The following is a 26836-nucleotide window of genomic DNA, read 5'->3' on the forward strand; positions in this document are numbered from 1 at the left end:
CACCAGACCATGGAGGGGGGGAGAGATGTCAGGGCATACGGGGGGAGGGGGAGGAGACATGCCAGACCAGGTGAAAGGGAGAAAGGAAGGAAAGAGTGGAGATGCCAGATAATGGAGTAGAAGGGGAGATGGAAGGAGAGGAGAGAGATGCCAGGGCATGGGGGGAGGGAAGAGAAACTAAGGAGGCATAAAATGCCAGACCAGAGGGAAAGGAAGGAGAGGAGGTGCCAGAGAAGAAGGGTGAGGGAGAGATAGGAGAGGTGATAGATGCCAGGGCACTGGGGGAGAGAAGGGAAGGAGAAAGAGATGCCAGACCATGGGGTGGAGTGGGAAGGAAGGAAGGAAAGGAGAAGAGAGAGATGCCAGAGCATAGGGGAAGGGGTGGAGACAAAAAAATTGAGAGGGGGTGAAGCTGAAATGAATCATGTACTAAGGAGAGAAAGGGTACAGGATATACAGTTTATTGAAGGGACATAGAAAGAGGGAAGATGTCATATGGAACAGAGAGAGGGCGGACACTGGATGGAAAAGGCAGAGAGGGTGGACAGTGGATGCAAGGGACAGAGAGAGGGCAGAGGCTAGGTGGAAGGGGCAAAGAGAGAGAAAAGATGTTGCATGGAAGGAAGCAAGGACAAACGCTGAATAGAAAAAAGACAGCGAAGAGAAGATGATTAAAGCAGAAATGACAAAAGGTAGAGAGAATTTTTTTTTTTTGCTGCTTTATGTAGAATCAAGTAGAATTGTAACTGTATTGATTAAAGTTTATAAACAGGAAATGGAAATAAGGCAATTTTTTGGGGACTAAACCCCTTTCCTCAGATCAGGACAGAATACCATAACAGCCTCTGAAAGCTAATTGAAAAATGGATTAGTCCAATAAAATGGTATTTTCTTATTTCTCATTATTTGTTTTATTTCTATTTGTTAATTTGTAAAGTGGTGATTGTTATGTAGCAGTTTTTTCAAATTTACATCTACTGTCTTTATATTTTGCACAGTATTAGGGGACGTGACACTGTTTCTGTGGTGTTGCATTGTATGCAGAGTCTGGTTTCTTGGTTCAGTTTAACTTTTGTCTACATATTTCTATTTTTTGTTTGATTATTCCATATTGGGCGAGGGTGTATCTGTGTTCTGTGTGTATGAAAAGGACATGGCTTTCTGTTAGCATCGACTGTGCAGGATCTGGCTTGTTTTTTTTATATAGAGGAGAGGGTTGTTAAAAAATGATCAGCACTGGCTTTCGTATATATGCCACTGAATTTAATGACCCTGTTATAACTTTACTGTTGACCTAACATTATTAGAAGTGCTGTAGAGCCGTTTCTTGTATGACTGGATGAGCTATATTTATCTATTTTTTTTAGTTTAAATTCATGCAGAAATAAATGACTAGATTGAACCTAATGATTTTATTAACGCATTTCCCTTTTTTAAACATCTATACCATTTGAAAGAGGGCGAATATCTAATTATTCACTTCTAGAATTGGATACTTCTTAAATTTAGTAAAAATATTCTGGCACAAATGTCAAACCTTAAAAAAGGAAGTCATATTGAGTATTGGAAAATAATAATAATTAACTAATAAAAATAGTACATATTTAAGGCTCCTTTTACAAAGGTGCGCTAGCGTTTTTAGCGTACGCACCCGATTAGCGTGTGCTACCTGAAAAACTACCACCTGCTCAAGAGGAGGCGGTAGGGGCTAGCGCACACACTATTTCGCGCATTAAGGCCCTAATGCACCTTTGTAAAAGGAGTCCTTAATTTTCCCCACCACCAAATTTCGCCGTCTTGCCCCACCCGGCTACTTTTTCATGCCACCTGGCTGGAAAAAATTTCTGGGGAGAACACTGCTGTACATCACTTAGAAGTTTTATAGGCGATATCATCGCATTTTAAATGAACCTGAAACCAATGCACAACCTATGCTCTGCACTGGACTTGGCAGATGTCTGGCAGATTCTGCTTGGAGAGGAGAGGGACTATACACAAGTGATGTCCATGGAATGGGCGTTCTTTTTCCCCCATCATGTAAACGCACTGCTCCACATGTCATATGCTCAAACTCCAGAAGAATTCAGGGCTAGTGTTCTTATACCATTGCAGGACACATGGAGATGGTTAATAAAAATGTTGGGGGGTGATCCTCAGGTGACTGATTGCCTGCCTGCAGGGGAGAATGTGTGGTTTGATCCGGGTAGGGAGAATAGGGTCTTCCGGGAATGGCAGCATAGTAGTGCATTGTGTTTGGAGCATATACTAAATGAGGAAGACCAACTGATGTCATTCGAAGCCCTGTGCCAGAGGTTTGGGGATACTTGGGTAATCGATTTGCTTATGATCAGCTTTGTCACTATGTATCATCCCTTGACAAGAACACAGCTGGGTAAACACATGGGCGCGAAATTACATCAGTTTTTTTCTATGGAGCAGGAGATGAGGTTCTCAGTGTCGGGGATATATAAACAAATAAATGTTTTATTACCCAGCAAAGATTTTAATAAATGCAGACAGGCTTGGGAAACTGGAAATTTTGGCTACCCCCTTGGAAGATACTCCGTTTAACACAGAGCGCCTGGCTCCGAGAGAGCTACTAGTGACATAATCAAGCTCAAGAAATGGACAGCGACATGGTAAATGAGGTTCAACATGGATAAGTGTAAAGTGATGCATGTCGGTAACAAAAATCTCATGCACGAATACAGGATGTCCAAGGCGGTACTTGGAGAAACCTCACAGGAAAGACACTTGGGAGTTCTGATCGACAAGTTGATGAAGCCATCCGCGCAATGCGTGGCGGCGAAAAGGGCGAACAGAATTCTAGGAATGATTAAGAAGGGGATCACGAACAGATCGGAGGTGGTTATCATGTCGCTGTACCGGGCCATGGTGCACCCTCACCTGGAGTATTGCATCCAACACTGGTCGCCGTACATGAAGAAGGACATGGTACTACTCGAAAGGATTCAGAGAAAGGAGACTAAAATGGTTAAGGGGCTGGAGGAGTTGCTATACAGTGAGAGATTGGAGAAACTGGGCCTCTTCTCCCTTGAAAAGAGGAGACAGAGGGGACATGATCGAAACATTCAAAATACTGAAGGGAAAAGACTTAGTAGATAAAGACATGTTGTTCATCCTCTCCAAGGTTGGGAGAATGAGAGGGCACTCTCTAAAGTTGAAAGGGGATAGATTCCGTACAAACGTAAGAAAGTTCTTCTTCACCCAGAGAGTGGTAGAAAACTGGAACGTTCCTCCGGAGTCTGTTACAGGGGAAAACACCCTCCAAAGATTCAAGACAAAGTTGGACAAGTTCCTGCTAAACTGGAACGTATGCAGGTGAGGCTGGAATCATTTAGAGCACTGGTCTTTGACCTAAGGGCTGCCGCATGAGCGGACTTCTGGGCATGATGAACCACTGGTCTGACCCAGCAGCAGAAATTCTTATGTTCTTATATTATAGAGGGGGCATCCAGTTGCCAATTTATCTTACGTGTGGTTTGATGGAAAAGTCTTTTGGGCATGCATTCTGGAATTGTGATAAAATTCATTAGTTCTGGAGGAGAGTGGTGAATTATACATGTCCATCCTTTTGAGCAGGCCTGTTCCATGCACAGCGCCTCCACTGGTATTAGATGTGCCGGAGGCATACAGTCACATGAGAGAGGACATCATATGATGTGGCAAAAAAGTGCCTAATTGCTCGTAAATGTATTTTGCAGACTTGAACAGCAGCAGATCCCCTGGCATTCTGGCACTGGCTAATTTGCTACATCAACTGGTGAGCTGGGAAGCCAGGGATGCTCAGGGGACCTGGAAACAAAAATTACTGTTTGTGCTTACTTGGGTCCCATATCTGCAATCCCTGCCACCAAGGGGACGTAGTTTACTATTAAACACAATAGCATAGCATTTAGGCCAGCCTTACTGGCTGAAGGAGATGTGACGCATCTATTTCTGAGTGGGGAGGTGTGGGGTCAGAGGGGGAAAGAGGAGGGAATATATTACATTACATTACATTAGGGATTTCTATTCCGCCATTACCTTGCAGTTCAAGGCGGATAAGGGCTAGATTCACTAAGCAAACCGATCGTGTACCGATCGGTTTGCGACTCCTTAGCAACCAAATTTCCCTCCGGCCCGATTCACTAACCTCTCCTGTGATCCACAAACGAGGGGGGAACTGCATGCAAAGTAGGTAGGGATGCGATTCACTAAACAAATTTCCCGATCCGACTAGGCTGGCCGATCAACCCAAAAAGCGACTGCTGGGGACCAGTCAAAAACATATTTTTGACTCTCCAGCTCCAGCCCTGCTCTATGCCCTATTCTCTGCTGCCCCGCACCTCTCCTGCCCTTTCCTGCACTGCGAGCCCGTGGTTTTAACCCGCGGGCTCCCTGGCCTATGGAAAAAAGTTTAAATTAAAAAAAAAAAAAAAAAAAAAAATTGCGACTCGTGCTTCTCCCCCCCCCCCCCCCGGTGCCGATGCTCCTCGAACTGATGCCTTTCCCCCCCTGCGCCAATGCACCCCGCACCGAGGCCTTGCCAACACAAGACAGGAGGGAAGCCAACTCCCTCCTGACATCTTAAATGCCACCTGGCCGGGCCCAACCCACCTCCCTCCCTGTAGTAGGCTCCCACCCCTAGAAATCCACAAGTTGCATGGGGGGGAGATTTTGTAGCCAATTCCCTGATAACCAGAGGGTCATTACACAAGAGCCCCATAGCCAGTACTCGAGCTTCTGATTAAAATCAGCAGGCAAACAGCTCCCAGGAGAACAGACCCCCAAGCTCTTGAAGGGACACAAAGCTGGCTGGTTCCTTAGGTACTCTAAGAGACTGGCCTTGGAGCAGAAGTCCACCCACATAGGACTGCATCCTTTCCCCAGTGGAATATGCCCAAAAAGGGAATCTCAAAGCATCAAAGCCAAGCAGAAAATTCTTAAAACCAACAGCGCAAAAACTCAAAAAGAAGCAGAGATGATCTGAACACACCTGAATTTGCTTGCAGAAGGAAAAACTGAAGAGGAAGCTGTTCTCCACTACAGAAGGAGAGGAGTTCAGATTTTAAAGTGATACCCTTCTGCAAATTTGCAAGTATTGGGAGGTAACTGAATCTTTGTTTTAAAATAATTAGCTAGTTCTGAGGATGTTGGAATAGATCCCGAATGCCTGAGGACTCAGAGTTCACCAACTCATCTGCTGACTGCTGACCCCATGGAAAGGCAAACCCTGGCTGTGTAGGAGCTCCAAACCGCTTCCTGCAGGGACATTTGCCACCACTTCAAAGGAAAACCTGAGACAGGATTCCAGCCTATGATCTTGTGCATCTTTCAAAGCCACTCCCTCTTCCACTGGAATAGTAGTCTTCTTGGTCACCACAGCCACATGTGCATCCACCTTAACTTGTCCAACTCCTACTGAGGAAGAGGGCACTTGTGTGCCATTGCCCTTGAAATCCTAAGACTTGTGTCCGGAGGAGTCCACTGTGCCGTGATCAATTCCTAGAAGGCCTCATGAAGCAGAAAGGACCAGAAGAGTTGGCAAGAACTTGCCATCTTCAGATTAGCAGAGGCCGGGTTTGTAACTTCAGAAGATAAAATATTATGTGCTGCCAAGGCACTAACAATGAAAGGTGGGCGGTCCTCCTGGAAGAGGAAAATCACCACAGGAACAACAGCCCCATCTCGAGCAATCTCCCCTTCATTCCACTGTCACTCATTATCAAACTTCTCCAACAGAAACCTTAATACTGTCACTGTTGAATCCCTACTCATGCAATCTGGACTAGACCTCAATAGTTTTGCCACATTGCCCCTAGATGACAGACTAACTATATAGATAGCATGACTTCATTCTGCCCCAGACTCTTTGGCATCTGTGAATCCAACCTCCTCTCATCCGAAACCACTACAACACGATCTCGCCTTGTTCTAGAGAAGAGCTCTATCTTGGTGAGTCCTCCTCTAGCCTGTGCCACTACTAGAGGATCCTCTGCAAGCAGTAGTTTGAGAGAAAAGGTCCCCAGAGAGGGATTTGACTGCTTGAGAACAGTTGGTAGAGCAAAAGCACATACTCAGGGGAGAAGGGGGCTTGATTGCCCCCCCCCCCCCCCCCCCGATAACAATCCAGGCTAAGAAAGCCCTCTGAGCGGAAGTCAGGAGAGGCCCTTCATTATGACACTGTTTCATGAATGACACTCAAGGTTGAGGGGTCTCCGAATCAATCACATGTCCCCTAGCTGAAAGCCCGCCACCACCTCAGCCCCAATGCCATCATGGCCAGAAGAGGCATCTAGAAAGGATCCCAATGCTGAGGGGCAGTGCGTACAATGAACTGACACTGCTTTTTACTTCCCACAGCAGGAGCAGTTTTTAACTAGGTCCGCCGCCATACTTCCCAAACACATAGTTACCGCGACCTCGCTTACAAATGCTGCTGCAACACTGAATCATGCACCAGCGTTCACTCCCCTCACACACTAATCCAGGCAGATTTTTTTTAATCTGAATCTCTCAAGCACGAACTAGAGAGCTGCACAGGAACGGGGACGACGGGGATCCCGCGGGTTCCCCCTTCGGGTCACGGGGATCCTGTGGGGACGCCCCTAGGGTCGCGGGGATTCCGTGGGGATGCCGCCTAGGGTCGTGGGGATCCCGTGGGGACGCCGCACTTGAGCCGCGAGGCTCGTCTTCTTTTCCCTACCAACCCTGCCGCAGTACACAGCCGACCCGGAAGTCTTCCACGATGTTAGTGCTGACGTTGGAGGGAGGGCTTAAGCAAAGCCCTCCCTCCCTCTGACGTCAGCGCTGACATCGGGAAGACTTCTGGTTAGCTGTGTGTTGCAGCAGGGCAGGTAGGATAAATTAAAGGCAGTGGCGTACCAAGGAGGGGGCGGTCCACCCCGGGGGAGCCTTAGGGGGGGTTCAGAGCCGGCCAGATCCCCTTACCTTCATGGCGCTTTCCCCCGACCGACATTAGGCCCGGTCCGACAAAAACTCCCTGTCCTGTAGCCGCGGATCTAAATTACCTTCTTACAGCAGCTGGATTCAGGGCAGGGAGGTTTATTGGACCGGGCCTGTTCTGTTGTTGGTCGGGCGCCACAAAGGTAAGGGGCAGGGAGGGAGAAAGGGAGGAAAGGTGGAGTGGAGAGGAAAAGATGCTTAAGGGAAATGGGTAAAACTGAGGGGGGAGAAGGACACTGAAAGGACATGGGGAAGACAGAGGGGGGAGAAGGACACTGAAAGGACAAGGGGAAGACAGAGGGGGGAGAAGGACGCTGAAAGGACAAGGGGAAGACAGAGGGGGGAGAAGGACGCTGAAAGGACATGGGGAAGAGAGAGTGGGGAGAAGACGTGAAGGGAAATGGGGAAGAGAGAGTGGGGAGAAGACGTGAAGGGAAATGGGGAAGAGAGAGTGGGGAGAAGACGTGAAGGGAAATGGGGAAGAGAGAGTGGGGAGAAGACGTGAAGGGAAATGGGGAAGAGAGAGTGGGGAGAAGTCGCTGAAGGGAAATGGGGAAGAGAGAGTGGGGAGAAGACGCTGAAGGGAAATGGGGAAGAGAGAGTGGGGAGAAGACGCTGAAGGGAAATGGGGAAGAGAGAGTGGGGAGAAGACGCTGAAGGGAAATGGGGAAGAGAGAGTGGGGAGAAGACGCTGAAGGGAAATGGGGAAGAGAGAGTGGGGAGAAGACGCTGAAGGGAAATGGGGAAGAGAGAGTGGGGAGAAGACGCTGAAGGGAAATGGGGAAGAGAGAGTGGGGAGAAGACGCTGAAGGGAAATGGGGAAGAGAGAGTGGGGAGAAGAGGCTGAAGGGAAATGGGGAAGAGAGAGTGGGGAGAAGACGCTGAAGGGAAATGGGGAAGAGAGAGTGGGGAGAAGACGCTGAAGGGAAATGGGGAAGAGAGAGTGGGGAGAAGACGCTGAAGGGAAATGGGGAAGAGAGAGTGGGGAGAAGACGCTGAAGGGAAATGGGGAAGAGAGAGTGGGGAGAAGACGCAAAAGGGAAATGGAGAAGAGAGAGTGGGGAGAAGACGCAAAAGGGAAATGGAGAAGAGAGAGTGGGGAGAAGACGCTAGCAGGGAAGAAAACAGAGATGCCAGACTATGGGGGAAGCAGAGGGAAGAAGATGGGTGCCAGACTAATTTGGAAGGGGGAGAAAGGGAGAGGCACAGTAACAGAGCAAATGGAAGACGAAGACAGAAGAGAGATAGTGGATGGAAGGAATTGAATGAGAACATGAGGAAAGCACAAACTAGGCAACAAAAGGTAGGAAAAAAATTCTATTTCATTTTTTTTTTTGCTTCTGGATAAAGTAGTATATTAGTTGTGTTGATAAAAATTTATAAACATTAGAGGCTCTGGTAGAAACCCGTTTACAAAGTATGTATTCTTCCAAATTAATATTTCCAAATTAATAAAGTCTCTTTGCTTATTTGTAAATGGGTTTCTATCAGAGCCTTTAATTCAGTAACATAATTAAATAACTATTTCTGAAGTTTATAGGGACGGGCGGGGACGGAGGGGATTCCTCACGGGGACGGGTGGGACTTTGACGGGGATGGGTGGGGACGGGTGGGATTTCTGTCCCCACGCAACTCTAGCACGAACCTCCCTCTACTATATATTTTTTCCCCCATATGAGGGAGTAAAGAAGTCAGCCACCCAAAAGGGTCCTACTGAGGGGAAGGGGGAATGGAAATTAACCTGGTACCATAGGTGTACCCCTATATTCAGGAACCCGAACTTGAACCCCTGACTCACTGAATCAGCAAACTAAGACAGGAGCAAGGCCACAGACAAAGCCAGGAACATGGAAGATATCCGCCTACTGGAGATAGAGAATACTAAACAGCAGGGGGCATACCATCCTATATATCAAGGAAAACAATTCAGTGCTCTCTATCTCCACCTGCTGGTAGATGATGGGGAATATTATATTTTGTTTAAAGATCAGAAGCCATTCGATATAACACACAAAAAATAGGCAAAATCAGGAGGGGCAAAAACTTTCATATCACTGTAACCCATAGGTCTGGACTGATCTAGCAAAATAAGAAAATTGCAGATTTCCAGAACCACACCAATCCTCATAGTGGTGATGTTGCTAAGGCTCAAGAGTTTTCTGCTTCTCATGTTGATTGAGAAGCACAACCCTCTAAGCTGGAATGGTCTAGCAGAAAATTAAGGAAACAGTTCAACATCACAATTAACCTCTAAGTGCCATGTGACTCCACGTATGCTTTTGAATATTAAGCAGGAATTGCAGCAAAAAATTTAAACAAATTGTAGGGGTTATTATTCTCCTTTAATAGCTCCTAACAAAGAAAATCGTGAGCGTCTCCAAATAAATCATATACTATATACAACATTTCACTTGGTTAAATAGTCCAAGCTGCTTGTTTGAGATCATCACATGCTTGAGGTGTCTCACATGGCCTGAAGCTTCAATTTCTTTAGTATTGCAGTTTATCAATTCAGATCATGACATAGTCTTCAGCACCTTTCAGTCAAGTTCTACCATATATTAAAAGTCAAAATACCTTGGTTAAAGGTCATATCCTCATCCATTTTGACAGTGCCTAAAAAAAGGAGTTTAAAATCAATAAAAAGGAAAACAAGATTGGATGTCAACTTTCCAATTACACTAAATGTGATGAAGTTAACAATTCATTCAAACTAAACCAGAAGAAGCAAAGCTTCACAGGATCACATCAAGGAAATCAAAAGAGAAGAGATGGCCAATGGTGGAGAAATTATTACAGGCATTGTATATTGTTGAAAACCTTTATTAAATAGGCCCAACATGACCATTTTTCAATTGAATGCCTGAATCATAGCCAAAAGCCAAACAGCAAAGGTAATGCCCAGTATCAGAACCACTGCTCCAACTTCAAGCACCATGTCAGTTTTAGCATGATCTTTTGGCTAGGGTTTATTTGTAGCAGTTGAAGTTGAAACAGCAATTCAGATTTTGGGTATTACCATTGACATTTGGCTATGACCCCTGACACAAGCACCGAGCCAAAACACAGCCACCATGTTGGGTTTATTTAATGAAGGTTTTCAATAATATATGGCTCCAATTTCTCCACCACTGGCGGTCTCCAGTCTTGTTTTCCTTGTTAAGAATTCACTGCCACAAAAAAATCAAGGGGGAAAAATGAGCCCTGAAAACCCATTAATGGCTGCATTATACACAATATATTCCTGGAAATTTATAAAACTATAGACTCAATTTTTGTACCTATAGCACAGTTACTTACCGTAACAGGTGTTATCCAGGAACAGCAGGAAGCTATGCTCACATATGGGTGACGTCATCCGACAGAGCCCCGATGCGGACGCCTCACAAGCAGACTTGCTTGAAGAAACTAGAAGTTTTGAGTCGCCCGCACCGCGCATGCGCGAGTGCCTTCCCGCCCAGCACACAGGGCACGTCTCCTCAGTTCAGATAGCTAGCAGAGAAGCCAACCAGGGGAGGTGGGTGGGTTGTGAGAATAGCTGCCTGCTGACCCTGGATAACACCTGTTACGGTAAGTAACTGTGCTTTATCCCAGGACAAGCAGGCAGGTATTCTCACACATGGGTGACCTCCAAGCTAACCAGAATGGGATGGTGGGAGAGTTGGCAACTTAGGAGAATAAATTTTGTAATACTGTTTGGCCAAACTGTCCATCCCGTCTAGAGAAAGTATCCAGACAATAGTGAGAAGTGAATGTATGAACTGAGGACCAAGTAGCAGCCTTGCAAATCTCCTCAATAGGTGTAGATCTGAGGAAAGCTACAGATGCTGCCATTGCTGTGACTTTACTGTGAAGAGGTAATCCAGCCTGGGCATAGCAGAAAGAGATACAAGCCGCCATCCAATTGGAGATGGTGCGTTTAGAAATTGGATGTCCCAACTTATTTGGATCGAAAGAGACAAAAAGTTGAGCAGTTCTGTGTGGTTTGGTGCATTCCAAGTAGAAGGCCAAAGCACGTTTACAGTCCAGAGTATGAAGAACTGATTCTCCAGGGTGAGAATGAGGCTTTGGAAAAAACACTGGAAGTACGATTGATTGGTCGAGATGAAATTCTGAGACCACTTTAGGTAGGTATTTGGGATGAGTACGAAGAACCACCTTGACATGATGGAACACAGTGAATGGTGGATCAGTAACCAAAGCTTGTAGCTCACTGACTCGTCAAGCAGAAGTGAGGGCAATGAGAAACACCACTTTCCAAGTGAGATACTTCAGATGAGCCTTATCAATTGGTTCAAATGGTGGCTTCATGAGTTGAGAAAGGACAACATTGAGGTCCCAAACCACAGGAGGCGGTTTGAGAGGAGGTTTAATATTGAAAAGTCCTTTCATGAATCTGGAAACCACCGGATGAGCAGAGAGAGGTTTCCCTTCAATAGGCTGATGAAAAGCTGCAATTGCACTGAGATGGACTCGTATGGATGTAGACTTCAGTCTAGAGTTGGATAGGTGCAAAAAATAATCTAACACAGATGATAAGGAGGAATGTTGAGGTTCCTTATGATGAAAAAAACAACATGTAAAAATCTAATCCATTTTTGGTGATAGCATTGTCTAGTGGTAGGCTTCCTAGAAGCTTCTAAGACATCTCTAACAGATTGAGAAAACTGAAGAGGAGTTATGTTGAAAGGTACCAAGCTGTCAGGTGTAGAGACTGCAGGTTGGGATGAAGCAGAGATCCTTGACTCTGTGTAAGCAGAGAAGGAAAAACTGGTAGAAGGTATGGTTCTCTGCTGCTGAGTTGAAGTAGAAGGGAGTACCATGGTTGTCTCGGCCACCGAGAAGCGATTAGAATCATGGTTGCATGATCGTTTTTCAATTTGACTAGAGTCTTGAGAAAGAGATGGAATGGAGGAAATGCATAGAGGAACAGATTCGTTCATTCCAGAAGAAAAGCATCTGCCTCGAGGCGGTGAGGAGAGAATATCCGGGAGCAGAACTGAGGCAGTTTGAGGTTGTGGGGAGCTGCAAAGAGGTCTATCTAAGGCATTCTCTACTGTGAGAAAATGTGATGAAGAGACGAGGAATGGAGAGTCCATTCGTGAGGTTGCAGGATACGGCTCAAGTTGTCCTCCAAGCAATTCTGAGCCCCTTGAATGTAGACAGCTTTGATGAAGGTGTTGTGACAGATAGCCCAGTCCCAAACCTCCAGAGCTTCTTGACAGAGGGAGGCAGATCCCGTCCCCGCCTGTTTGTTGACATAATACATGGCAACCTGGTTGTCTGTCCGAATGAGGACTACTGTGTCGTGAAGGAGATGTTGAAAAGCATGGAGAGCTTTGAGGATCGCTCTGAGTTCCAACTGATTGATATGACACCGACGATCCATACTGGCCCATAGGCCTTGAGTACGGAGACCATCGAGATGAGCGCCCCAAGAGTAGGTGGAAGAGTCTGTCGTAAGGACCTTCTGATGAGGGGGCATTTGAAAAAGCAAGCCTCTGGAAAGATTGGAAGAGAGCATCCACCAATGAAGAGACTCCTTCAAGGAAGGAGTGACTGTAATGTGTTGAGAAAGAGGATCGCAAGCCTGTGTCCACTGAGAGGCCAGGCTCCATTGAGGAATTCTGAGGTGAAGTCTAGCAAAAGGAGTCACGTGTACTGTGGAGGCCATGTGACCCAGAAGCACCATCATGTGTCTCGCTGAGATGGAAGAGCGGGAAGACACAGTGTGACAGAGTTGAAGAAGAGCTTCCAGGCGTTGTTGTGGAAGGAATGCTCTGAGTTGGACAGTGTCCAGAACAGCTCCGATGAATTGTAGATTCTGAGAGGGTTGAAGTTGAGATTTGGGAAATTTGATTTCGAATCCCAAACTTTGTAGAAACCAGGTAGTCCGTTGGGTCACTACAATAACCCCTTGAGATGTGAAATCTTTGATGAGCCAGTCGTCTAGGTAGGGAAAAACCTGGAGACCATGGTTCCTTAGAGCTGCGGCTACCACTACCAGGCACTTGGTGAACACTCTGGGAGACGAGGCCAGGCCAAAGGGTATAACAATGTATTGAAAATGCAGATTACCACCCGAAATCTGAGATATTGCCAGGAGGCCAGATGGATGGGAATATGTGTGTAGGCCTCCTTGAGATCCAGAGAGCATAACCAGTCGTTCTGCTCGAGAAGGGGATAGAGAGATGCCAGGGACAACATTCAAAACTTTTCTTTGACCAAAAATTTTTTGAGAGCCCTGAGATCCAAAATGGGTCGCAGATCGCCCGTCTTCTTCGGAACAAGGAAGTAATGGGAGTAAAAACCCCTGCTCTGCTGTTCCAAGGGAACTGGTTCGATGGCAAGGAGATAAAGCAGAGCTTGAGCTTCCTGAAGAAGAAGGGCGGTCTGGGATGGACTGAAAGGATACTCTCTTGGAGGAAGCTCTGGTGAAACTTGATTGAAATGAAGAGAGTATCCTTCTCTGATGATGGAAAGGACCCAGAGGTTGGATGTGATGACCGTCCATCTGTCGTAAAAAAGATGGAGACGACCTCCTATAGGTGGAAAAGGAGTCAAAGACAGAACAATGGATGTATGCTCTGGTGTAAACAGTCAAAGGGGCTGAGAAGCCTTAGGTGGAGCAGAAGGTTGAGGCTTCTGTTGCTTCTGAGGTGGCTGTTTCTTCAAAGGAGGGCGAGTGTAAGGCGCCGGCTTTGGAGGAAAACGCCTCTGGTAGATAACAGGAGGACGTGTAGGTCTAGAAGGAGCTGGCTTAGGCTTTGGTTTGACTATGGAGGCAAAAGATTTAGCATGGTCATACAACTTTTTGGTGGCTGCTTCGATGGACTCATCGAAAAGGTCATTGCCTTCAGAAGGGATGTTCGCCAGGCGGTCCTGGAGATTAGAGTCCATGTCTATGGTGCGAAGCAAGGCTAGACGACGCATGACCACAGAGCAAGCCGCTGCTCGGGCAGAGAGCTCAAAGACATCATAAGATGATTGCAGAAGATAGAGACGTAACTGAGAGAAAGAAGCATTGACTTCTTGAAATTCAAAATGCATGCTATCATCCAAGTAACTCAAAAATTTTGGCAGAAGAGACAAAAGAAATTCAAAATAAGTGATAAAATAAAAATTATAATTGAGGACCCTCGAAGATATCATAGCATTTTGGTAAATGCGACGTCCAAATTTATCCATGGTCTTTCCCTCCCGGCCAGGAGGAACTGTGGCATACACTCTGGAAGGATGGGATCTCTTTAAAGAGGATTCCACGAGCAAGGATTGATGTGACAATTGGGAACTGTCAAAACCTTTATGATGCACCATTTTATAGCTGGCATCCAACTTTCCTGGAACTGCTGGAATGGAAAAAGGAGTCTACATGCATCTAGTAAAAGTCTGATTGAGAAGCTTGTGTAGTGGCAGCTTGAGAGACTCAGCCGGAGGTTGAGGAAGGTGCATGACCTCGAGGTATTCTTTAGAGTACTTAGAGCCAGTGTCCAGTGGAACGCTCAAGTCCACAGCCATCTGCCTCAAAAAAGAGGAAAAAGATAACTGATCTGCAGTTGCATGGTCTCGAGAAGGACTCGAGGACATAGAGGCAGCTGGAGTCAAAGAGGAAGAAGCCTCGGCAGGAAACCATGGTACGAAGGAACCTAGAGACTTGGACAAGGCACTGGACATCGGGATATCCTCGAGAACCGGCATCGAAAACTTGGAACGAGGAGTTGCCGAGGTCTTGTCGAGGCCGGAGAGGACCGAGGCTTTGAGGTATGATGTCTTGAAGAATGCCTCAAAGTAGGCCTCGAGTGATGTCGAGAACTGTGTCTCGAACTGGATCTCGAAGATTGAGCAGAGGTTGCCTCGGAAGCAGTAGATCAAAGATCTATAGGCGTGAAGGAGCCCTGAAGCAACTTCGAAGACTGGACTCCCTTGGTAGAATGGGAGGTATCCTGTCGATGCACTCGCACAGACTCTACGCGTTTCGTGCTTGGAAGCCCGACCAGACACTCGCAGAGACTCCGCTCCCTGCATCGACCTCGTGGGAGACTTCTACATGCCCAGGCTGAAGCAGAGTGAGCAGTGTGGGTCCCATGGTAGTGAGGACCTTAATAATCTGCTCCTCCAAAGAGGTCTGGGACGTAGCCGGCAAGGAGGGTACTGCGTCTGAAACCAGCCCACCTGCCTTGGCTAAAGGGTCCTGCACAGTGGTGTGAGAGTGTTTCGACTTGGGAGGCTTCGACACCTTAATTACCACTGGCGGAAACGAGTGCTGAGCTATCTGACCTGAGGAGACAGGAGAAGATATGGCAACCGAAGACATCGAAGCAAGAGCCGCTCCAAAAGACGAAGGTCTGATGAGGCTCGAGGTGGAAGCAGCAGAAGGAAAGGCGTCGACGGGGGTCGATGCCAAAGACACCTTCGATGCAGAAAGATTAGTAGACTCCATCTCGAAGAGGCTATCCATCAGGAAGTAACGACGCTTAAAAGCACGAGGCTTAAGTGTTTGGCAAGGCAGGCACGAGGTAGGATGATGTTTCGGTCCAAGGCACTTGAAGCAGCGTCCATGAGGGTCCGTAAGAGATATTGTGCGCTTGCACTTGCTACACTGTTTGAAACCGGTAACAGGCCGGGGCATAGACAAAAATACAGTCGACGCAAAGTCGAAGCCCACAGGCCACGGCCGAGCGGCCTGTAGCAGACTAACAGACAGAAGTAAAATGTATTTTTTTTTTTTTTTTTAAGAAAGAAAGACGAACACAGCGATTCGTGAGAAAAATAAAACACAAACTGCGGTGAGAGAAGGCACGAACGAAGTTACCGGAGAGAGCCAAAAAGACGGACTTCTCGGCTCCACGGAAAACTAAGAACTGAGGAGACGCACCCTGTGCAGGAAGGCACTCGCGCATGCTCGGTGCGGGCGACTCAAAACTTCTAGTTTCTTCAAGCAAGTCTGCTTGTGAGGTGTCCGCATTGGGGCTCCGACGCATGACGTCACCCATATGTGAGAATACCTGCCTGCTTGTCCTGGGATAATGGGATTTATTAGCCACCTTTATGAGGAGATTCACCCCAGGCGGTGTTCAATTCAACAGAAAAAAAATTTTAACAACATAACCAAACAGACCAAATATACATAAATGCAATGATATAAACTCAAAATCAGCAAACAAACTTAACAGCACTGAAATTCAAATGAGAGATATAATACATACCAAAGGGGAGACATACTTATGAAGCATCTAAAGTACAAATCAGAAAATTCAAACAACAGTTATGACGTTAATTCTTTTCTATAATACAGCTTATCCTATAACTGAGGGTTATATGAAGATATTAGATGGGGACAAGATGGATGGTACAGATCCCATTTGGATAAATGGATGGGAAACTAAACTGAAGGCAAGTTGTTTGGGAAGATTAGGTTATTACCTCGATAATCTTCTTTCTAGTAGAAGAGTACAGTAGGCTTGACAAGTGGGTTTCTTCCGTTCCCCCACAAGGTTTGCAGAAAGCATATACACTTTTCAACTCTATCTCCTTGTGTCACTGGGCGGTGCCTCAGTTCGTACCAAAGAAATGGACAACTCCTAAGAAGGGGAAAGAATAGGGAGGGTGCAGGAAACTCCTTGAGAATTCAAATATTTTCTGCTCTGCAGCAAGAACATTAAAGCAATAGACACATCATGAACAAAAGTGGAAGCAAACATGACACCTATCTGACTGCAACAAGCACTAACATTTATGCAGCTCCTATAGCCTCTCCCAAAGGTTTTGCTATGGTACCAACAGATAACTCTTCTTTCTTGTTTAACAGAAGTACCTTAAGTATTTTCATTTTCTCTTAGTCATTCACAGACAAGCATCTGGAGACACACATACTCATACGTCTGCGAGTCAGGAAACAGATTAACTTAATATCTCATAGGGCGAGCTATCAAGCTTATGGTACCCTTCCACTAAAATAAGATTATCAAGTTAAGAACCTACCCTTCCCTTTTAGTGCAAAGAGTACAGTAGGTTTGACAACTGGGACATGCCAAAGCAATCCCTTGAGTCTAGGGCAGGGCAGATGAGCTTGCTGTGAGCACTGAGGATCACAAAGTGTATTTGTGCTGCCACATCCACTCTTGTATAACTTTGTAAAAGTATGGAGGGTGGATCGTGTTGGTCCAGATTAGAGAATGTCCCTGTCCCATTCCTGTAAGCGCTGCCTTAAGAACATAAGAATTACCGCTGCTGGGTCAGATCAGTGGTCCATCGTGCTCAGCTGTCCGCTCACGCAGTGGCCCTTAGATCAAAGACCAGTGCCCTAACTGAGAGTAGCCTTACCTTAACCACACAAGTCTCGAACACTTATGATTTAAAAGTGTTTGAGGCTTGTGCAGACGATGTAGAGCTAGCAGGAATGGGGTAGGGACAGGAAAAGAACTCACCAGGATGGGATGTGAAAGCACAGTTATTATCCAGGGACAGCAGTCAGATATTCTCAACATGTGGATGACATCATCCACAGAGCCCTGTAGCGGAGAGCCTCGCAAGCAATTTGCTTGTAGAACTTCAAAGTTCGCGAGTGCCAACCGCGCTTGCGCGAGTACCTTCCTGCCCGAGTCAGGGCACACGTCTCCTCAGTTCAGATAGCTAGCTAAGAAGCCAACCCGGGGAGGTGGGTGGATTGTGAAAATATCTGCCTGCTGTCCCTGGATAACAACTGTTACGGTAAGTAACTGTGCTTTATCCTAGGACAAGCAGACAACAAATTCTCAACATGTGGGTTGATCTCCAAGCTAACCAGAATGGGATGGTGGTAGTGGTTTGGCAATTTAGGAGAACAAATTTTGTAAAACTGCCTGGCCAAAAAAGCCATCCCATCTGGAGAAAACATCCAGACAATAATGAGAGGTGAATGTATGAACCGAGGCGCAAGTGGCAGCTTGGCAGAGTTCCTCAATAGGAGTAGATTTAAGGAAAGCTACTGATGCCACCACGGCTGTAACTTTATGGGCTGGAACTTGACTCTGTAGATGGAGACCAGCCTGAGCATAGGAGAAAGAGATGGAAGCAGCCATCTAGTTGGATATGGTTCGCTTAGAAACTAGATATCCCAACTTGTGTGGATCAAAGGAGACAAATAGTTGAGGAGAAGATCTCTGTGGCATAGTTCTTTGCAAGTAGAAGGCTAAAGCACGTTTGCAGTCCAGAGTATGAAGAGCTGATTCTCAAGGATGAGAATGAGGCTTTGGAAAAAACAATGGAAGGACAACTGGAAGGACTGGATGATATGAAATTTTAAAACTACTTTTAGTAAGAATTGTGGATGTTTACGAAGGACCATCTTGCCATGATGGAAAACAGTGGAAGATGGATCTGCAACTAGAGCTTGTAGCTCAATGACTCTGCGAGCAGACATGAGCAATGAGAAAAAAAAAACACTTTTCCAGTGAGGTACTGGAAGTGAGCCGAAGACATTGGTTAAAATGGAGGCTGCATCAATCGAGTAAGAACAACAATGAGATCAGCAACCACTGGAGGCGGTTTGAGAGGATTGGTATTGAAAAGTACTTTCATAAACATGGAAACCACAGGATGAGCAGATAAAGGTTTCCCATCCAAAGGTTGATGACAAGCAGCAATTGTAGAACCAGCATGTGCCTTGCTGACAGCAAGGGGAGAGATGATACTTTTCATCAGAGTTGATCCTGTTGAGAAAGGAATGCCCTCAGTCAAAAAGTGTCCAGGACAAGTCCAACAAACTGTGGTGTTTGAAAGGGCTGTAGCTGGGACCTTGGAAAGTTGATCTCAAAATCCAGACTTGGTAGAAAACCAAATAGCCCGTCGAGGCTCTACAAGAACCCCATGCTGCAACGATGCTTTGATGAGCCAATCGTCCAGATATGGAAAGACCTGAAGGTTGGGGTTGTGCAGAGCTAGCACAAGTACAACCAGACACTTGGTGAAAACTCGTGGAGAGGACACCAGGCCGAAAGGCAGGACTCTGTACTGGAAATGAAGATTCCCCACCCTGAATCTGAGAAACCTGCAAGATGCTGGTGAATTGAAATGTGAGCGTAAGCCTCTTTGAGATCCAGAACCTTCTTGATGATGGTAAGAACCGAGAGTTCTAATTTAATGTACTCCCATCATTGATAGTAATGATGGAGACGACCTTATATGTGAAGAGAGTCCGAAGGCATGAAAATCGATGTTATGCTCAGCTCTTGATTGTCAAAAAGACTGCGGAGACTTAACTACAGCAGGAGTCTGGGGATTTTGCTGAGGGTGATGTTGAGGCTGTTTCCAAGGTGGATGCCTGGAACAAGCCGGAGTAGATTCCTGTGGATACCGACATGGAGAAGGCTTATAAAGCTGAGCCCCTGTAGGGTTAGGTTTAGCGTTGGAATCCCTGTCCCCAAGCTGTAACCAAGCCAAACGTCCCATTGCCACAGAAAAAACAGCAAATCTGGATGAAATTTCAAGAGCATTGTACGCTGCCTGGACAAAGGTTTGATCGAGAAGCTTGTGAAGAGGAAGCTTGAGGGATTCAGCAGGAGGTTGAGGGAGATGCATGGTCTCAAAATACTCCTTGGAAAACTTGGAACCAGTGTCAAGTTGAATATCCACATCGGCTGCCATTTGGCGTAAAAAAGATAAAAAAGATGAAAAAGACAGCTGATCTGCCAAAGCCTGGCCTCGAGAAGGACTCAAGGACGTCAAGGCAGCATGCTCCAATGACAAAGGTGATCTGGATGGAGAAAGAGAACCCACCGGGTCTTCGAGATCCGGAAGCGGGAGATTCGAAGCAGTCGGTGGAGAATATTGAAGAAAAGGCTGCTTCCGATGAGGCGAGGCATGCCTGGATGAATGCTTCGAAGAATGCCTTGATCGATGATGCGAGCTGTGCCTGGAAGCAGGTCTCGACAATCGAGGAGAGCGTGTCCCCGCCGAAGCCCCCAGAGAATGGATAGGGCTGAAGGCTGTGGAACGAAGCAGAGGCTGTTGAGTGGAAGATCGTCGAGGCACTCGCAAAGACTCTGCTCCTTGCATCGAGTGCACGGGTTCCAACGGAGGCATGGGCAAAGACTCTGCTCCTTGCGATGCATGCCAAGTTGCCAGAACAGACACTCACAGAGACTCTGCTCCCTGTAGAGAGTGTGCACATGACTGAGGCACAGGAGGTGGCTCAGCCTCGCGGGAGACCTCCGCATGCCCAGGCTGGATTTGTGAGAGAAGCTTCGGCCCCATGGTAGTAAAGAGCTGAATGAATTGCTTCTCCAATAAGGTCTGGAACGAAGCCGGCAAGGATGGTCTCCAACAGGACCACCTTCACGGGCTTCATGCTCCCTCGAGGCAGTGTGAGAGTGCTTGGACTTAGAAGCCTTGGGCACTTTAAGCACTACCGGGAGAATGGGCTGCTGTGCTACCTGACCGGAAGAGACAGAGGAAGGCACCGCAGCAGGCATCGAAGACATAGCCGGTTCAAATGAGGCAGGTTTGATGAGGCTCGGAGCAGAAGGTATGGAAGCCTGGAGCGCATCTGATGATGTCGAAGGCGAAGCACCCCTCAAGGACGAAAGCTCCATCGAAGACCCCATGCTGAAGAGCTGCTCCCACAAGATGCAACGATGCTTGAAAGCATGAGGCTTAAGTGTTGAGTAAGGCCGGCATGATTTCGGGAGATGTTGAGGCCCGAGACACCGAAGACAGCGTCGATGAGGGTCCGTTAGGGAAATCGCGCACTGGCACTTGGAACACTTTAAAACCGGTTGCAGGCCGGGACATAGCCTGAAAAAGCTCCGCCACAAGATCAAAGCCGCGGGGCTGCAGCTATGTGGCCTGCCCAGTCGAACGAACGGAAGAAATTTTTTTTTCTGAAAAAAGAGAAAATAAAGACGAAAACCGGCGATTCTGAGAAAAATAAACCCAAAACCGCGGACAAAGAAGGCACAAGTGAAAAACACTTCACGCAGAGTCGAAGACGGACTTCTCGGCTCCACGGAAAAGTAAGAACTGAGGAGACGCGCCCAATGTCGGGCGGGAAGGCACTCACGCATGCGCGGTGCAGGCGACTCGAAACTTCGAGTTTCTTCAAGCAAGTCTGCTTGTGAGGCGTCTGCATCGGGGCTCCGTTGGATCACATCACCCACTTGTGAGAATACCTGCCTGCTTGTCCTGGGATAAACGATGTTCCAGCACTACTTGAAATAAGAGTTGAATATAAAGGTGTAATTCAAAAACCTATTTCCCCTAATAGAAGTGTGAAAAAGATGACTGCCAAAGTTATCTACGGATTGTCCTTGTCTCCCAGTAGGGACTGCAGCGTAAACCTGAGTGGGATGAGTCTTCTTGAGAAAGGATTCTACCAGTAAGGAATGGTGGGACAACTGAGGCTTGTCAAACCCTGTACAAGGAACCATGCGGTAACAAGATTCCATTTCGAGGGTATAGCCTGAATGGAATAAGGTCCAAATTCTTTAGAAAAAACCCAGATGCAAAACAGGATTCATAGGAAGCCTCAACTACTCTTTTGAAGGTTGAGGCAGCTCCAACTCTGCCAAATACTCAGGAGTATACTTGGATTCCCCTTGACTGAAGGGCAGAATGCAATGAAAAAGTCAAGGAAGAGGTTCTGCAGCATGATACAGGAGTCAAGAGAATACTTCCATTGAGAAGGGATCGGAGAGGCAGGAGGAGTATGAGAAACTGAGTGCCTCATAGACACATGCCTCGTAGAAACTGGAGAACGAGGATCCCCCGCAGCATGCCTTGAAAGAGGAGTCCAGGGCCACGAAGAGCCTCGAGGTGAAGTGAAACAAGGCTGACGAGGACGGCCAGCACGAGACCTCGCCTGGCCTGGAAGGTTCCCCAAAAGCCTCAAAGGACGAGGAAGAGAGAGATCCGTATCCTACCTCGAAGAGAGGAGGAAGCAGATCAAGGTGTATTGACAGCCTCGAAAGCTTGACAGCTAGAGTAAGAAGCTTGGATTGACGAGGCGAAGACTCACTTGAGGACATGGCACGAGGCCTCACAGACTTAGCAGGTTGCGCCTCAAGAATATGGTCACACTGGCTTGCAGGGAGCAGGGTCGAGGCCGAAACCCCGTCTGAGCCTGGAAGGTTCCCCCAACAGCCTCGAAGCACGAGGAAGAGAGGGATCCGTAACCTGCCTGGAAGAGAGGTGCCTCGATGGAGAGGAATACCTCAAAGAGGAACAGATCAAGGCTTGACAGCCTCGAAAGCTTGACAGCTAGAGTACAAGGCCTGGATTGACCAGGCAAAGACTCAGTCGAGGACGAAGCACAAGGCCTCACAGACTTAGCAGGTTGCGCCTCGAGGACATGCTCAGACTGGCTTGTATGGAGCAGGGTCGAGGCCGGAGCATATTGAGCAAAACAGTGCTAAGCTCCTTGCGTAGAATAGGTTCTAGCATGTCCTGGAAAGTTAGCACCGGAACCAATGAAACTGGTTTTGAAGGTGCAGCAGTGCGCTCCACAGAGGGCGACCTCAAGAATGAGTATTTCCTATTACTGGAGGCTTGCTTCAAAGAAGGTCTCGTAGAGGCCGGCACGACTGCACTCATTGCCTGGATTGCCTGAGACTCTGGTTGAAGGCTGGAGGCTTCTTACTGAACCTGCAGAGGAAAAAAGGAAACTTGCCTGAGGACGAGGTCTTCGGAGCAGCGGCAGATGAGGTCTTCCCCAATGGAGACTTGCCCGAGGTCGAGTGTTTGACCAACGAGGCAGAGGTCTTTACAGTAGACGGTTCCAAGACCCCGAGAAGTTGCTGAATGTGGACCCGACATATCTTGAGAACCTGTTTTTGAAAAGTAGCACAGTGGGTGCAAGACTCAAGACGGTGGTCAGGCCCTAAGTAGTGAAAACACCACTAGAGTAAGCCAGTCACTGACCACAGCATTTAAGGCCCAGAACAAGCCGGGACATGAAAGCAAACAACGGCCGCAGCCAAAACGAAGACCAAGCCGGTCGACGGAGTAAAGAATTTAAAAAGGTTTTTGTTTGTTTGTTTGTTTGTTTTAACACGCGCCACACAGCAACTTGAAAATAAAAAAATAAACAAAGCCGCAGTGTGGGAAAGCAATGGACAACGGGGCAGAGCTAGAAACAGGTGCTTCTCAGCTCCACAGAAAAACAACAACTGAGGAGACGAGCACCCCGACTCCGGCGGGAAGGCACTCGCGCATGCACGGTGTGGCACTCAAACTTTGAAGATCTACAAGCAAATTGCTTGCGAGGCTCTCCGCTACAGGGCTCCGTGGATGACATCACCCATATGTTGAGAATATGCTGCCTGCTTGTCCTGGGATAAAATGAGTTCCTGCGGGGAAAGGGAAAGATTTCTCCGTGTCATTATTTAGTTTAGATGTCTGTAGCGGGTGCCGGCTGCATCCCTCCTCCTGAAGATGTATGAGAAGCTGGTGGGGGGTGTCGTCAAGGGTTTCAAGTTCTCAGTCTGTCTAAAAGGCAGCCCGAAGAGATAAGAGGCTGAAGAATCCAGAGGCTTGTCCGAGGCAGAAACCTTCTCTATTGTCCAGCTGCAGTGTGAGTTGATGCAGGCAAACCACCAAGCAGTTCTGTGAATACAGCCTACTGGAAACCTCGGAGTGGTTCAGCAACTGAACATTTGAGGGCCTCTGGGGCTTCCTATAGGGTCTTCTTCCTCCAAAAACCCAATTTCTTAATTTTTAGAAGTTTGATATAGTTCCCTTGGGCTGTTTTCTGGCGCCAAAATGCTGCCAAAACTGCCATCTTGAATGTCCCGATTTTTATTTTAAAAGCCTACATGTTCCTCAAAACACCTCGTTTTTGATAATGAACGATTTTTATGGGCTCCCCTGGAATTTCAAGCCCTGTATAATGCCAGTTGTTGGCAAGATGGTCGATTGAGGAGCATCCATATGCCATGTGCTGCATGGCACGTGAGAGGCGGCGGGAGTTCTGGACTTAAGTCTCCTCTGGTCACTCTAGGATCTTAAAGTCAAATGAAGCTCATTTGTTGGGGCACAGATCCCAACTACAGCCCTCTGAACCCATGAGGAAACAAGAAGATCCCCCTGCAGAGACCCTTAGGAGGTCCAGGTCAAGAATTTGACTCTGATTTTGTAAGTTTGACGTTTGAAGCTTATGTGAAGCTTGGAGTAACACCGGTTCAAAGTTTCCAAGTGACCTCAAGCATCCACCCCCACTCTGCAGCTAGTGCTAAGAAGTCCAAATGATGCAAGACCAGAGCCCAAACTTCCCCAGATAGGTGAAGGCTCTTAGAGTACAAGGAGGCCATGGTAAACATCTGATCAGAAAAATAGGTACTAGATATCATTCGAGAGGGCTACAATCTGGAATTTTTTGGTAGATTCTCCAGCAGGGGGACCAGAGAAAGCCATCAGAGTGATGGTAAACCAGCTTCTGGAGATCGAAGCCATGGAGTCAATACCAGATGCAGAATTGGGCTTGGGAAGATATTCTGTATACTTTATCATGCCCAAGGAAGACTCAGATTGGACGCCCATCCTGAATCTGGTCTGTCAGTGTGGCACTAAAAGGTGCCCAAATTCTGAATGGATACCATATGTTCAGTCATAGCCTTGGTGGCACCAAGGGGATTCCTAGCCTTGCTGAATTTGATGGAGAGCTACTTATATTCCCATTTTCATGAACACAGGTTTCTCAGGTTCCATATACTGGAGAGGCATTTCCAATTTTCAGTGCTCCAGTTCGGGTTGGCAATGGTGCCTCACACCTTTACAAAGGTAATAGTGGTAGCTGCAGCACACCTGTGAAAAGCAGGGATTCAGGTTCATCCATACTTGGATGACTGGCTGATCAGAGCCCACAAAGCTGCAGGTTGCCAGGTAGTGGCACAAGTTATACAGCTCCTGCAGGACCTAGGATGTATTATCAACTTCTGGAAGAGTCATCTGGACCCAGTCTAATCCCTGGAGTATCTGGGGATCCTTTGCAACACAGCAGAAGGCTGTGCTTTCCTTAAGATATCTCCTGTGAGCAGGAAAGATGGGAATGTGAAGACATGCCTCCTTCGAATCCAGAGGCAAATACATAAGAATATAAGAATTGCCATACTGGGACAGCCCGAAGGTCTATCAAGCCCAGTATACCGATTCCAACAGTGGCCAACCCAGGTCCCAAGTAGTGTGACAAATCTAGCTCTCCTCCTAGCTTCGTCACAGGATTAATTAGGAAGAGCAGTAAGCCCCTATGCAGGACAGCTGACCAGGTTGGCTCTGCTGAGTTTGAGAGCGCTGACCTCCCTTGCACCGAGATTGTTGAGTCAGACAGTGACTGCCAGGGAGAGTACAGACCAGCTGTAGGTTACTCTTCCAAGCCTGCTGCTAGAGCTCATAAGACCACACGTGACAGGAAACTACATCTCCCAGAAAGGCAGAGACCTAGTAGGAAGCTGTCATGTGATCAGTCACAGCTGCAGAGGGAGCTTTCTCCCTTCCCCCTCTTTAGAGCAGGGAGGGGTGATTTGGAGCCTGTTAAAATGAGGCAGCTGAGACCCAGAGGGGGGAGGAGCAGAGAAGCTGGGAGCATGAGCCTGCAAGACAGCACAACTCCACTCCCCAGCTGAATGCTGAAGAGCTGGGACAAGACTGTGATATGGTGGACATGTCAGAGGTGTCTGAACCCACCAGAGAGAAACAATCGGAGAGTTGGGAACCCATGGACACTGATATGCCAAGTATTCCTAGTGAGAGGTTGGAAGCCATGGACACCAGCTAAGAGGTTGGAAGTGTTATGATACTTTGTTGATGCTTACCTGTTTTTGTGAAGTTTTGGGACTAAGTTTATTTTGTAGGCAGAATTGTCTCACTTCCCAGAGCTAGGCTCTGAGGTATTCTCTCACTCTGTTTGGTACTTTAAACTGCTGAGACATTTGCACGACGGAGCATTTCTGCTTGCTCTCCTCACAGCTGGAAGCTAATTAACTACTGATAAGCTACTGCAGGGAATGTCGGCCATGAAGGAACTCTGTTTTGTATAGTTCCTAGCTGCAGTCAGCCTGTGCCAGAGTTCTAGCTTTGAGCAGTATACTTTTGATTGTGGAAAAGTTTATTTTCATATAACCAGAGCCTTGTGTGAATTTTTCTTTACTGCTCCTCCATAGAAAGAGAGCACTGCTTAACCTACCTTTATCCTTTAAGGCTGGTGAAGAGGATTGAGTCGCAGAGACTGAAGTCCAGCCATAAGTCTGGTTTTGTGTTCTGCTCTGCTTTTGATTTTTGCTATAACATTCAGTCTAGTGTTTGTGAAGCCAGTGTGGCCAGGTTGGCCCCGTTTTGCATGTTTTGGTTTCTGAACAAATGTACTGGAAAATATCACAACTTACTGACAACGTCGGAGCAACCTGACTCAGGGTCATGAATAAAAGGTTACCTTTATTTTTGACTTTCCTGGGGGGTGTGTGATTTCCTTGCTTGCTTTTACTGTGATCATTTTACCTGTTCGTTTTCACCCTAGGCCGGTGCCTAGGGAGCCTGAAGGATTCCCTAGTTGGAGGGAACGCGCTGGGAGAAGTATCATTCACTGTGAAACCGGCTCGCTGCACGGTTCAGGAGCCCGGGTTGCGACAGTACCTAGCTAGATCCCAAGTAGTAAAATAGATTTTATGCTGCTTATCCTAGGAATAAACAGTGGATTTTTTCAAGCCATCTCAATAATGGCCTATGGACTTCCTTTTTAGGAAATTATCCAAACCTTTTTTAATCCACTAAGCTGATTTCACCACATTCTCAGACCACAAATTCCAAAATTTAATTACACGTGTAAATAATATTTTCTCCAGTTTGTTTTAAATCTACTACTTAGTAGCTGCATCACATGCCCCTTAGTCCTAGTATTTTT

At 47.0% G+C, this 26836-nt stretch overlaps 1 protein-coding gene across 9 annotated transcripts in view; it reads right to left on the reverse strand.

Annotated features, from left to right (window-relative positions):
* The window catches only part of STK31 (serine/threonine kinase 31), a 620303-nt gene that overhangs the window by 546721 nt on the left and 46746 nt on the right, over window positions 1-26836 (reverse strand). For 8 of the 9 annotated variants that reach the window (XM_033930854.1, XM_033930858.1, XM_033930859.1 and 5 more), the window contains one exon: window positions 9547-9585. In XM_033930854.1, coding sequence (XP_033786745.1) covers window positions 9547-9574 — 28 coding nt within the window. In that variant the 5' untranslated portion in view covers window positions 9575-9585. Of the gene's footprint in view, window positions 1-9546; window positions 9586-16175; window positions 16203-26836 lie in introns of those variants that run through there. The other variant, XM_033930856.1, reaches the window with a different exon arrangement.

The sequence above is a fragment of the Geotrypetes seraphini genome, chromosome 2 (assembly GCF_902459505.1).
Source record: "Geotrypetes seraphini chromosome 2, aGeoSer1.1, whole genome shotgun sequence".
Taxonomy (NCBI): Eukaryota; Metazoa; Chordata; class Amphibia; order Gymnophiona; family Dermophiidae; genus Geotrypetes; species Geotrypetes seraphini.